Source organism: Clarias gariepinus, chromosome 11 (assembly GCF_024256425.1).
Source record: "Clarias gariepinus isolate MV-2021 ecotype Netherlands chromosome 11, CGAR_prim_01v2, whole genome shotgun sequence".
In the NCBI taxonomy this organism is placed as follows: Eukaryota; Metazoa; Chordata; class Actinopteri; order Siluriformes; family Clariidae; genus Clarias; species Clarias gariepinus.
This window is the reverse complement of record NC_071110.1, coordinates 30,290,377-30,303,859: the sequence shown is the minus strand read 5'-3', so window position 1 is coordinate 30,303,859 and position 13,483 is coordinate 30,290,377. Positions and strand designations below refer to the sequence as shown.

Genomic DNA, 13,483 nt, shown 5'->3' with positions numbered 1-13,483 from the left:
CTTCTAATTACCAAGGCTTGGAAAATTTGCCTCGGGTTTGTCACTTGTTTATCTGAGACACCGAACGACACATGCGGTGCTGATGTGATGGATTGAACAGTGATTCCTCTCATTCTGACAGACGTCAAGAACATCTGATCTTTCACCACCTGATCGTGTTATAACTGGTTTAATTTTAGAAATCCCCCCCTAACTGCTAGATTTTATGCCTGCTTAGCTTTCATCGCGAGCCATGGTGGTTATTTGTGGGTTTATTGCTCATGTAGTGTTTTAGTGTGTTCGCCACAATATTTCACATTCTTATGGTCATGACCTTACTGAGCTTCGAGCTCCCCAGTATGGTCGAATCCATGGGAGATGGTTTAGTCATCGGTTACTGGCGTAATTACAGCGTGATTGAAGTGGACTAAAGAAGCAGGTGAGACTCCCAGCATTGTTGTCTCACTGTGCTCCGGCGCTTTTACCCTAATGGTTTAATGGTCTTAATTGACTTTCACCAATGGTAGCTAAGGAAGATACTTATGCTCTTTACCCATGTTGCTTAGTAACATTGTTCTCACAACTTTTACCACTTAATCAGAGAGGATATATTGCATGCAATCTATTCGTGTGTGTTTATGTGTGTGTGTTCGTTTATATCCTAGTGAGGACCAAGTGCATTAGTACTGAAGTCAGTAGAAGGTCTTGACAATGTTAATAAGACAAGTATGTGTGTGTGTGTGTGTGTGTGTGTGTGTATTTACAAGGATAGGAACATCTAAACTTTTGTCCACGGTTGTACAGTTGGCTGGTTCCCATTAACAGAGCTTCTGCTTTTTTTGTATTAGTTTGTTAAATTGAAAAAAAAAAATCCAAGCAAAATGAACAAACAGAAACAAAAAACAAGAATACCAAAATATGTTTTATTTTGGTAACTTTTTCTTTTTTTAAATCCCCCGATTTTCTCCCTAATTCTCTCGTGTCCAATTCCTCCCCATTAATGCTACTACTACTACCACTCAGTCCGGACGGCCGAAGACGATTACGTGTTTCTTCCGAACCAAGTGACTCCAGGCGACCGCATTTTTATGAACTGCTCACTCACGCACTGTTAGGGGCAACATAACACACTCGGCGGACAGCGCTACCCGCTCCTTCCGCTTGCGCCAGCTCACAGACGCCCCTGATTGACTGTAGAGCCATGATTTATGTGGGAGCACGAAGTACCTGTCATCCCTCCCCTCTGAGAGAGCTCGGCCAATCAGCTTTCTTTAGACCTCCGGCTGCGAGAGGTAACAGCATCACATTTACATTTAGGCATTTGGCAGACGCTCCAGAGCAACTTACATTTTTATCTCATTATACATCTGAGCAGGTGAGGGTTAAGGGCCTTGCTCAAGGGCCCAACAGTGGCAACTTGGTGGCTGTGGGGTTTGAACCTGGGATCTTCCAAACCGTACTCCAATGCCTTAACCACTGAGCTACCACTGAGCTACCCCTGGCCCACCCGGGAATTGAACTCGCAATCTCCAGATGATAGGGTGAGCACTTTACTACAAGTTAAATTAGTTAAAATTAGTGTCAGATGTTAAAATAATTGGCTACGTCAGTAATAATGTCAGGCATGGTTTAATGGTTAGCACTGTCGCCTTGCACCTCCAGGGTCTGGGTTCGAATCCCGTCTCTGTGTGCATGGAGTTTGCATGTTCTCCCTGTGCTTGCTGGGTTTCCTCCCACAGTCCAGAGACATGTAGGTTAGGCTAACTGGCGTTTCCAAATTGTCCGTAGTGTGTATGTGTGTGTATGTGTGTGTATGTATGTGTGTGTGTGCCCTGCGATGGGTTGGCATCCTGTCCAGGGTGTACCCTGTCTTGTGCCCTAAGCCTCCTGGGATAGGCTCCAGGTCCCCGCAAGCCTGAATACAGGATAAAGCGGTATAGACGATGAGTGAGTGAGTGAGTAATGATGGCAATGGAAGTCCTCACAATGTTAGTAAGACATGTGTGTATGTGTGTGCGTGTGCGTGTGTGTGTGTGTTTAAAGCTCGGCTTGTGACAGAAAATAACGCAAACACAAGGTTAAGGTGTTGCCTTCCAACTGTGCAGTAATTATAGACACACACAAACCACACACAAACACACACTTTCACACACACCCTTCGCTGTGTGCCACTAATGCCTCTCTGTGTGAGACAGAGAAAGAAAGAAAAAAAGAAAAGCAGCCAGAGAGAGAGAGAGAGAGTGTGAGAGAGAAACAGAAAGAAAAAGATGGTCAGAGACAATACGGCAGAGTGATAGATTATTCTCTTTAGTATGGTGTGTGTGAAGCATTAAAATAAAGCTAGTTCTAGGCAACCTCTATTACAGCGTGTTTAATAGGTTTGGTATGGAGATAATCATGCACATACACACACATTATAGGAAACACAAGTTATGGCTATTAAAATATTGTATCTTGATTGGTTCACTCAGGTTAGAGGTGTAGATCAGGTGAGACTGTGCATGAGGATAGAGGTCTGGATCAGGTTAGGGTGTGGTTAAGTTAGTGGAGTTGATCAGGTTAGTGCATCCAGTTTGAGGAGTGGGTTCAGTTAGCAGGGTAGATCCAGTTAAAAGAGTGGATCAGGTTAGAGGAGTGGGTCTGGTTAGAGTGTTGATCAGGTTAAATTAGTGGATCTGGTTAGAGGAGTGGATCTGGTTAGAGAATCAAGTTAGAGGAGTGTTAGAGGAGCTAGATTAAGTTAGAGGAGTGGATCTGGTTAAAGAAGTAGATCAAGTTAGAGGAGTGGATCTGATTAGAGAAGTGGATCAAGTTAGAGGAGTGTTAGAGGAGTAGATCTGGTTAGAGGAGTAGATCTGATTAGAGAAGGAGATCTGGTCAGAGGAGTGGATCTGGTTTGAGAAGTAGATCAAGTTAGAGGAGTAGATCTGGTTAGAGAAGTAGATCTGGTTAGAGGAGTGGATCTGGTTAGAGGAGTGGATCAAGTTAGAGTGTGGATCAAGTTAAAGTGTGGATCAAGTTAAAGTGTGGATCAAGTTAATTGAGTGGATCAGGTTAAAGTAGTAGATCAGAGCAGAGTGTGGATCCAGTTAGGGGAGTGAATCAGGTTGGAGGCATGGAACAGGCTAGTGTGTGGATCTGTGCATTTATTCATTTTCAATAGCTGCTTTATCCTGGTATAGCTCGACAATGACTTATTTAATTTTTGTGAACTAACCATATTGAAACAAAACTAGCTGCATGAGGAAGTGATGAAGAAAGATCCCATGCACACCTCTGGAAAAGGTGATTAGTCAAAACAAAGATAATTCTGTTATGCTATTTATGATTTATTTTCTAGCTAAGTGTTTTTGCTTAGAATTATTCATTTATAAACCCGAGAAAGGCAGCTAGTCAAGCATTATGTTGTTCTGCAGCTTGCTTTTTGCTTCAGCAAATGACTATTTTGTTTAACAATAAGTGTTTTTTTCTTTTATTCTAATAGGAATGATTTTATATTACATTCATGGCTAACCTCATTAAATAATAAATAAAAAGGATACTGATATACTGTATTTCTGTTTGGCTAGCTATGCCTTGTTTTGATGACGTTTTGGTCATTTTATCTATACGGAAACATTTTAATAACCAAAACCTTGCTGCCCAAGTTGTTTCTTACAAGCCATCACTAATGAGCCTATGTGTAAATTATAACCTCCATAAATTTCAAGACATTCCTGCCAGGCAAATTGTGACTGAAACACAAATAAATGGATCTATAGATGGTGTATTCATTTGGGGAGAATAATTTGGTTCATTACCTAAGAATAAAAACATACACACCTCGATCTGGTTGCACCATCGATTCACATTGAGAGTACATTTCACTGTTTCTATGAAATCTGCATTGGATTCATCAATAACTGTTGGAAAATGATTTGTGAGATTAGTTTGTTTTCGGCGCTTCGAATAAAACTTATACACCCCTCCCGTGTGCTGTCAGAGCTGCAGATAAACACCACCTTTTTGGAGCAACTTTAGCTCCCTTGTTAGTGCATTTGGCTTCTGATCAGAAGGGTGTGAGTTTTACTGCCAGCACAAGATCAAGTCTCACTTGCGGTTTTGGATAAAAGGTTTGGAGTAAATAACAAAACATAATCTCATACTAAAACTTGAAGTAAACCTTTTAATAATTATTAATCAAATATTAATACAGCTTATAGCTAGCTAGCCTTTATAGCTAAATAAAGTGATTAACTGGGAACAGCCCTTGCTCACAGCATCACTCTCTTCATAGGAACAGCATAGCAGAGCGAACCTTTTTATTTTATTTCATTTGTTTCGCGTGCATCTATATATCACATAACATCTATATGTTCAAAATCCGGCCCAAATAAGCCCACACAGCTTCAGGTACTCATCCTAAATCATTTGCCCCCCTTCTTGAGATAAATGATCGTGATTTTTAACATCGAGGAAGGATCATAAGACCAAATACCATCCATGGTGAGAGGGAACCATTGGGAAATGGTGACTCTGGATTTCTAGTGACCAAATGTTATGCTACTTAAAGTACTTTAAAGCTAAATTAAGAAAGAGCCAAAACACATTACACTTTTGAATTTGCAACGATTGTGTATTTAATTTAAACTACTTACATTTTGTATATGTGCTTCTAATATTTCCTACAGTCTACAATATATATTTTTTTTACATATTTTTGTGTATATAATGGGTGTGTGCACGTGTGTTATTTCTCCTGCACAAAAATATGTATTTTTCCAGCTAGCATAGCATATTAGCAAAACAAATGAATGATTTAAAAAAAATTCAAATAAAAAAAAATATTAAACAAATCCAGTAGTCAAATCCACATTGTTTTAAAGGCTAAACCTTTTTTTAAAGTTCAAATTTTTAGTTGCTTTATTAACTCATTTATTACTTTTTCATTTATCAGCTGATCATTTAAATATTAATGGCAAAAAGTGTCGTTTAAAATAAATGAATAAATAAATAAATACATTTTACAAACATAATCAACACCATCAACGAACCTTTGATGTACAACAACCTTTGACTGATGTATTAACTGATAACTTAGTTAATAAATCCTACACCTTCGTACCTTTTCTGAAACTCTGGCCATTCTACAATTAATAAGCTATCAACATGTGCAGAGAAGTAGTTTAGAGAAGTAGTAGCAAGTCCCAGTGAGTTTTTGGTTTTCATCACAAAGATGTTCTTTATCAGTGCTACCAAATGGCATGTGAAAACAATCTAATGTTTATCTGTAAAGTCATTTTTTATCAGAGATCCAGTGCTTTGGCTTTCAAGAAGAAAACCATCTTTGTCTAATCTGGTTGAAGTGACATCAAGCGAGGCAAAAATAACGTAATTTGAATCCTCTTAAGTTGGGGATTCCCTGTATGAATGTCCTGATTTAAAAATTTCAAGATTGGCATGACACCATAGTGAGAGGGTATAAATAGGCATGAAACTGGATTAACATAAATAGCTTCATTTACTTCTCCATCAAATATGCTCTGTCCAGTGAACAAGCGTCTTCTGTCCTTCAGATTTATGCTAGTCTGAGGAATTTGTCCTTGTGTGTTGCAGACGTGCTTGACAGAGAGGAGGGGCTGGCAGAGTTAAACTGAGCCCTGTCTGTAGCAGTCACATCACACAACATGACATCGAGATCCCCCTGGCATGACTGTACACAAACAACACATAAGGTGTCTGGATATAAGGCAAAAGTGATAGAGGAGTCCTGCGGTGACTGGACCAGCTCCAGTGTACTTGTGCCTAAAAAGAATGGAGAGTTCCAGTTGTGCATGGATTTATGCATGCTGAATATGGTTTAAAATCATGATCCAAACCCAATGCAGCATACAGTATTATTAAAAAGCCTGGCCCTGGAATCGCAGCAGCAGTGCCAGAAGGATTTTTTAAGTTAAGGTACTCTTCCACCCCAATTGGTGCAGCACTAACGAGCTTTCTCCATCATCCAGAGACTGCAAGTTTAAATCCTGGGTGATACCGAACCTGCTACATGTGGGGAGCCTAGAGAGAGCTGGATGGCCAAACTCTCTCGTGGAAAGGATGTGGGGCATTCTAGCACTCTCACATTTATCATTGTGATGCTAGCCAATCATGGGCATCTGTGAGCTCATGAAACTGTAATGGATGGATAGCACAATCCTCCCCACATTTTTTCATAGCAAACAGAATGAAATGATGTGATTGCCTGGTGTCTCAAAAGTAACACCTAATAACCTTTGCCCTCTCGTTTTAGTGGCTAAAAGGGAAGAGTGCTAATGTCCTGGGGTGGGAATTGACTTTGTCGTAAACAAATGTGATAAAAAAACAACAACCTTAAAGCACACTGTATGAGGTTGTTTACTTCAGTCTCTTTCATTTCTCTCTCCTCCATTAGAGGTGCAGATAGTTATGCTGGACAAAGGGCTGGGGGCTATTTTGTCCCAGGAGGTGGAGAATGAGGGACCACTCCTAATGGTATACATCATTAGTCTCTATGGGTCTACCACATGAAGGATGACTTGTTTGGTATCTGGCAATACAGTCTTGAAAATGTACAGCTCTGTGGTCCAGTGGCCAAGGAAGCAGATGGCAAACATTTGTTCGGTAGCAACCATTCTTCCACCATCTTCCCAATGGGGATATTCAGACAGGGGCAGAAAGATTTAGAAGCCTGTGTTCGTGTGTACAGTAACAGGTGATCTCATGGTGACTCTGTAGTTTTCTGTCTAGTAGTTATTTGCATCACATAGTTAATAAATTGGCTTTCCTCTCTTGTGTATCAAGGCATGGAAGTCTTTTCCAGGTAAAGCCCTGAACCTTTGTTCAGAGTTGCCTAAAAGACTAAGATGGTCTACGGTACTGCTTATTGCTTTTGTTTCTCAGATATTCCAGTGAAAACTTTTTTACCCTTTATTCAGAGATGCACTAGAATCAGGTATGGCGGCTGGACATTTAGAATGAAGGTTCATTGCGGAAGAGGGCAAAGACCTCTGCTTTAGGAATTAGTTTGTTGAAGGTGCAAATTGGAATTGCACCCCAGGACATCCCTCTGGACAATATAACCACCAGCTGAACAAAGAAAAGGCAGGCAATGACTACCGTTCTAAACCTTTTGTTGTGAGTTGGGTGGAACAGATTATATCCACATTTATACGTATGTCTACACCTTCCAAATTACAAGAATGACACGACATCTAGGGCATCAAGGGTGTGCAGGCATGAGTGGGAATGAAACTGGTTGAACATAAATAGCCTCGTTTACTTGTCCGTCCAGTGAACAAGTGCATGCTGTCCTTCAAATACACACTAGTGTGAGGACAGACCAAAATAACACTTTTGTAAGGAGAACTTAAGATCAGATAAAGGGTGGTTCAGGCTATACTGTACCTTCCTGTACCCTCTTGAACCTTGAGTTTGGGGGCACAGATCATACCCAGGTTATAAAGTTTTCATCAGCAAGATCTGATCATTTGTGGGAAAGTGTACAACATCATTTAAATAAGATCAAATAAAAAGTGGTACAGACTTTACCTTCATTCAAGCAAGATCAGATAAAGGGTGGTTCAGGTTACAGCGTCCTATACCTTCTTGATCTTTTCATTAAGAGTTTGGTGGTGCAGGCTATTGGGGTGTCGGTACAGATTTTGGACCCCTTGAAAAATCTTGATGAAGCTATCTCTTTTCAATTGTCATAGCAATTTTTATAACATCCCCCATCCTGAACCTCATGGGTCCTACAGTAGGAATTATCCTCATTTAATGGCAGCCCTGCAGACTGAACCCTACTTGTCATGTTTTCTTCAGCAAGATCAGATAATGGAGGTACAGGCTATACCTCCCTATACCTTCTATCTTTATTGGTATGTTACAAACTATACGGATTTCTGCTTTAAACATGACCAGATAAAGTGTCTCGAATTTGTGGTGAAATATCTTCATGACAAAACACAAGTTTTTCCCAAGTTAGTCTACTACAAGACTTGTAACACTCCGTGACTGAAAACAGATAAAAGGTATTTTTTCATTCATGTGCCTCAAAAAGATGTCTAAAAAAAAAAAATCAATCTTAGCAAACACTTTAGTCCATGAGTTATGTCAGCATCTACTTTGGTGGCCATCTTGTATCCTGTCTTTCTTTCAATGTCTGAGGACAGGATTCTTCAACAGCGTTGGCAGAGATGAACCACCTGCTGAGGTAAAATTCTCCATCGCCTTAAAAACGTCAGGAAAAAAGAAAGAAAAGAGAAAGAGAGAGAGACAAACAGAGAAAGAAAAAAAGAGAAAGAGAGAGAGAGAGGGGGAACCTGCTAAGATACGTTCATGTACGTCCTTCACTTAGAAGAGCTTAGCTTCTAAGTAATACCTGGTGCTAGCATAGTTAGCATGCTTATCATAGTTAGATGTAATTAGCATTAGCATCAGGACAATAAGGCACTTTGTGGATTAAAAAGTGAGTACACTTTAGTTATGTGTGTTTAAAAATGTGAAAAACACACATAGTAAAATGTTTAAATGGTAAATTTACGTTTTTTGAGCGTTAGCATGTGTTATTAACTCTCTAAAGTCTCTCTCTCTCTCTGTAAAGTAATTGTGTTTTTTGTGTGAGCGTGTGTTTTCGTGTGTGTGTTTGTGTGTATACACATGTATTACCATGATAGTGGTGACGATGACTGTCCTGTTCTCCCCCGCTGAGCCGTTTCCACCTGCCAGCTCGTTCTGCACCAACACCAGTTTATCCATGTCGTTCCAGTAACCAATCTGACAACACACACACACAAACACACACACACACACACACACACACACACACACAATGCATAAATAAGTGTGTGTTGGTTTGTCTGTTTGTATATTTGTATCTATAACCGAGATTGTGACTATGTGTGTGTATGTGTGTGTGTGTGTGTGTGTGTGTGCGCGTGTGTGTGTACCTTTTGTGGGCCACTGCTCGTCATTTCAAACACATCCATGGTGTAGTTCACTCTGCGTCCATTCTGATCAAACTGAATGTTTCCTGTCAAACCCTGGATCCGCACCTGTGCATTACACGCACACACACACACACACGCACACACACACATATTAAAGAGTTTTAAAGGTATGTATCTATGTTGTGATAAACCTTTACACATATTTTAAGGTGGTGTGTTTTTAAATTGCATGTGCCTACCTGTTTTAAGGTGCGCTCCATGTCGATGCCTTGGTTCCACGGAGCTGCCGGATTGGCCAGACAGTCTCCGGCGTTTCCACGGCGTGTGATGTCGATCTTCTGGCGCCGGAGGTTCCGGAAGGCTTCGGCCATCACCAACACAGCATCGTACGTCAGGGAGGAAGTGTACTAAAGGACATACAGCCACCATGACCTCTTATTGATTTCAATTTACTTTCCGTAACCAACACGTGATATTTAAATGTGACCCGTATTAAGTCACGTTTTGGGGATTTGAGTTCTGCAAATTTTCAGATTCCTGATTCAGTAAGATCCGTTTTAAAGGCAAGTGTATTACTGTATCATGTCTGGTTGCTGAGATAGAGTTGCCAGTGAGAGTTTATTTATGAGTATGAGCTCATAATAAAAGTGAACATCCTATTTTTAGAATAATTAAAGGAGGATTATGTGATGTGGTAAGAAAGAGGGAATCCTCAGTCTCATGTCGATGCGAGGATTATAAGTAACTTTGTCATAGTGAAGAACTGTATGTTTTCTAAGACAGCTTAAGCAACCAAGTTGGATAGTGTTCATTAAAGTGCTTTAAAGATTTAATTCTGATAACGGATCAGGACGATAAGGAATTTGTCAACCAGAAAGAGTCGATACGTTTTACCAACTGCACTCTATTAGCTATAGCGCAAAACTCTCCAATATGACCAATATCTTTATTGGGTTCTTTGGAAACGTACACACTCTATAACTGACTGGCTATTCCTCCTTTTAATCCTCAACCTAATTTATGTTAGTTAAGTTGCTGCACTTGTGGCCAAGCTTCGACTTTGAGGATTGAAACTAACCAGAGCCACTCAAGTTTTTAATCTTAAAACATAAAATGTATGTTCAGAAACATCAAATTTAAGAACAGCCCTTAAAATTTAAGGAGTAACCTAAACTACAGGGAGGTGAATGATGTAAAGTCAACGAGGACTTTTTGCCTGATACCATTACTCACAATTCAAGCAACAGATTAAATAAATCCACATTCGTAGATGTCTGACGATCTTCGAGGGGCGTTCAAGACAACCTCGGAATGAATGCATAAAAACCAATTGACATTTACAGAAGACTTCAAGCACATGACGGTGATGAGACTCTTAGCTGCAGTAAAACATTTGAAAGGAGGCTGTACATCCAAATGGAGGTGGCTCTGTGCCCACTGCAGTCGTTCCTGTTAATATTTAGCGAGTGGAACGCCTGATCCTTGAAAATCGACAGATAACTTATGATCAACTTGCGGAGGAGACGCGTCTATCTGTGTGATCTGTACACACATTCATTCACCAATGCCACTTGCACGTTATAGAACTTCGGCTGGGAGTTACTGCCACGTTCCCCGGACAGTCCTGACCCAGGAACTCCTTTAATCCTTCTGATCACGGCTCGGGTGTACTGAGAAAACATTCTACCTTGATGGTGTCCAAGCACTAGTGAAACACTGGGGTAAGTTCATTAGTGTAGCAGAGGATTACTGTAGAAAGGGAGCTTTTATTCTCATAACTGTGTTCTGCTATTCTACACAATCAAAAGTCCTGGTTTGATTTGAGCATCTCTAATTGATTTCCCAGAATTAGATTTAGTCTTCTGCATTTTAATAGAAATTGTTTCCTTTGGATATTTATGTTACGGTTAAAGAAGGTCCTCATAAGTATGTGTATACTAAGACAGGTGTGTGTGTGTGTTCATACACAGACACACATCCCAGATGAGGAAATGGAATTGTTGTTTTCAATGTGGTTATCTGGTTATTGATCGTGCTGTACAACTGGCAGACCAATAAAGGTGAAAGCTCAACCTGACGGAATTAAATAAATTGAGATGGAGAGAAAGAATTGGAGAGACTGAGAGAGAGAGAGAGAGAGAGAGAGAGAGCAAAAGAGAGAGAGACTTACAGGCAGAGTGACATTTTCCATTCTAGCTGATTAAATCTTGAGTGACTCTCATAACCTTTTCTTTTAAAGTATTTCATATCTACAAAAGTACTACACTACGCTTACAGCTGAGTGCAATTTTATACGTAGCTGCTGAAGGCTGTATAATAGAGGCATGCTAAAGTACGACAATCTGTTTTATTAGTTCATTAATGAGCTCATTTAGATCTTTAGAGTTTTACTCTGGGGCAGAAGTAAAGGATTTCAGAATCATCCGACTAAATGGTTAGCGGTTCCATTGCTGAAAATGTAACTAAATGTTTCTGTCTATCACAGGAAGGCGTATTAGTACCCTGGAACCTCATCATACAAACGCCCCAGCTAGCTAATTGACTCATGACGTACTGTTAAGCGCATCCCTGGTAGCCGTTCAAAACTTGTTTGGATGTGTGGACAAAAGTGTTTTTGTGCAAGATTCAGTGAGGACATAGCACCATGAGTCCAAAGAAAGTTAACAAGGATGTTACCAAGAAAAAACGTAATTCACATCCAGTGCAAATTAAAAAAGAAATAATGGGTGATACTGTGTTCTGTGTGTACCTTGGGTGGCGTTTCGGAGCCTGGATATTCTCTCTGATCGAGTTTGTTCCAGCGCTGCATAAGTTTGATGACCATCGGTTTACTGAAATCCACCAACTGGAAACCGGTGACATTTGCTCCCCCGTGCATAAAGCGCTCGAGAGAGACATCCTTAAAGCCCTGAGACAGAGAGAGAGAGAGAGAGAGAACAAGGAAAGGAAATAGGCAGAAGAAGGGGAAAAAAAGAAAGTGATTGACTCGGTCTCATACAGTATGTGGAGCTTCTTCATATAGCCAAGCATTATACATATCACACACTGACCTACACACACACACACACACAAACACAAAACCCACAGCCAGGCACTCACCAGGTTGCAGATGATGTAATGATACCCCTTCACATGCTTCCCCACACTCACCGCCTGGAAAAAATAAAGCGAGACAAAAATATATAGAGAAAGTGAAAGAGAGAGAGAGAGAGAGAGAGAATTAGATAGAGAGTCAGAATTAGATAGAGAGTAAGGGGCAGAAGTACTTAATTGCTCAATGTATCATCGAGCTACTAAAATAGAGTGCTGTTTTATAAAGGTATACAATTAGAAGTGTGCGTGTGTGTACGTGTGTGTGTGTGTGTGTGTTTAAAAGCAGTCCTTAGTCTTGTCTTATCTCACAGTAACAAGAAACCCAGGATAAATAGGTAACGTGGCTTAGATTAAGAGACAAAAAGAGAAAAAGAGAGAAAATTCAAACTTTAACCGTATATAGTTGTATTAATCACTGAGCTTCTCATAACTCATCTGTTCTAGATCATTTCAAACTGCTTATAAATAACTGACGGTCTTTTATCTGGTCTAGAAGCTTTCATGTTCTGGATATCTCTGAACTTCTCCTACATGGTCTACAGTAGATATCTCCTACTCTACACGCCTGAACATTATGTCTGGTCTTCATATCTACAAAAACATCATACATGCTCTAGACCTTTTACAAGTCCTTCAGTCTGGTCTAGTCTGCACCTGCTCTGAATATCTCAACAGTAGACACCCGCTTCTGAACATTCAGCCAGCCGTCTCTAGACACGTACTTCCCTGCGTTATTTCCAGACCACACCTACTGGAGACATCTTGAAAATCTTAACACGCTCCTAATACTTTGTTCTAGATTTGCCTTTCAGATTTCTCCTTCACCAAACTCCACCCACCTGCTCTAGAAAGTTCTGGAGTCGTTCTGCCTCTAGATCAATAACAAACTTCTTCTCGTTGCGACGCTCCAGATCTTCAAGGAGGCGTCGGTAAGCGACATCACCAAAGTTCTCCACACAGATTGCGCTCACCAGCCATCCATTCTGACCCGCCCTCTCCATGATGGCCTGAAGGATGGTGTATCCTGGCAAAGTATACATACACACACATACAAAACCAAACAGGGCAATTCTTGATTAGAAAGAACGGTAGTTTATGGAAAATATCACTTGGAACAACATCTGTTGGATTGTGTGTTCGAATCCCTTTGCTCATGGCTCCTTAATTTTCCTAAAATTTGCTTCTCTTCTTGATATGTTTAAATTCTTGATACTGATTATTTTTTTAAACTTTATTAATCCCAGAGGGAAATTGCTTATTTTTTGCATATCCCAATTAGGAAACTGGGGTCAGAGCGCAGGGTCGGCCAGCTTGCAGTGCCACTGAAGCAGATAGGGTTAAGGACCTTGCTTAACGGCTCAACAGTGGCAGCTTGGCGATGCTGGGGTTCGAACCCCTACCCTTCCACTCAGTAATCCAGTAACCCACAGCCTTAACCGACTGAGCCACCACTGCCCATA

The 13,483-nt window shown here is 40.5% G+C and overlaps 1 protein-coding gene across 3 annotated transcripts in view; it reads right to left on the bottom strand.

Moving 5' to 3' along the window:
* gria4a (glutamate receptor, ionotropic, AMPA 4a) overlaps positions 1-13,483 on the bottom strand; it is a 64,969-nt gene that overhangs the window by 24,125 nt on the left and 27,361 nt on the right. For 2 of the 3 annotated variants that reach the window (XM_053507191.1, XM_053507192.1), the window contains exons 4-9: positions 12,863-13,047; positions 12,030-12,083; positions 11,680-11,838; positions 9,170-9,337; positions 8,931-9,035; positions 8,650-8,757 (exon numbers count right to left, since the gene is read on the bottom strand). In XM_053507191.1, the coding sequence (XP_053363166.1) occupies positions 8,650-8,757; positions 8,931-9,035; positions 9,170-9,337; positions 11,680-11,838; positions 12,030-12,083; positions 12,863-13,047 (779 nt within the window). Of the gene's footprint in view, positions 1-7,979; positions 8,212-8,649; positions 8,758-8,930; positions 9,036-9,169; positions 9,338-11,679; positions 11,839-12,029; positions 12,084-12,862; positions 13,048-13,483 lie in introns of those variants that run through there. The other variant, XM_053507193.1, reaches the window with a different exon arrangement.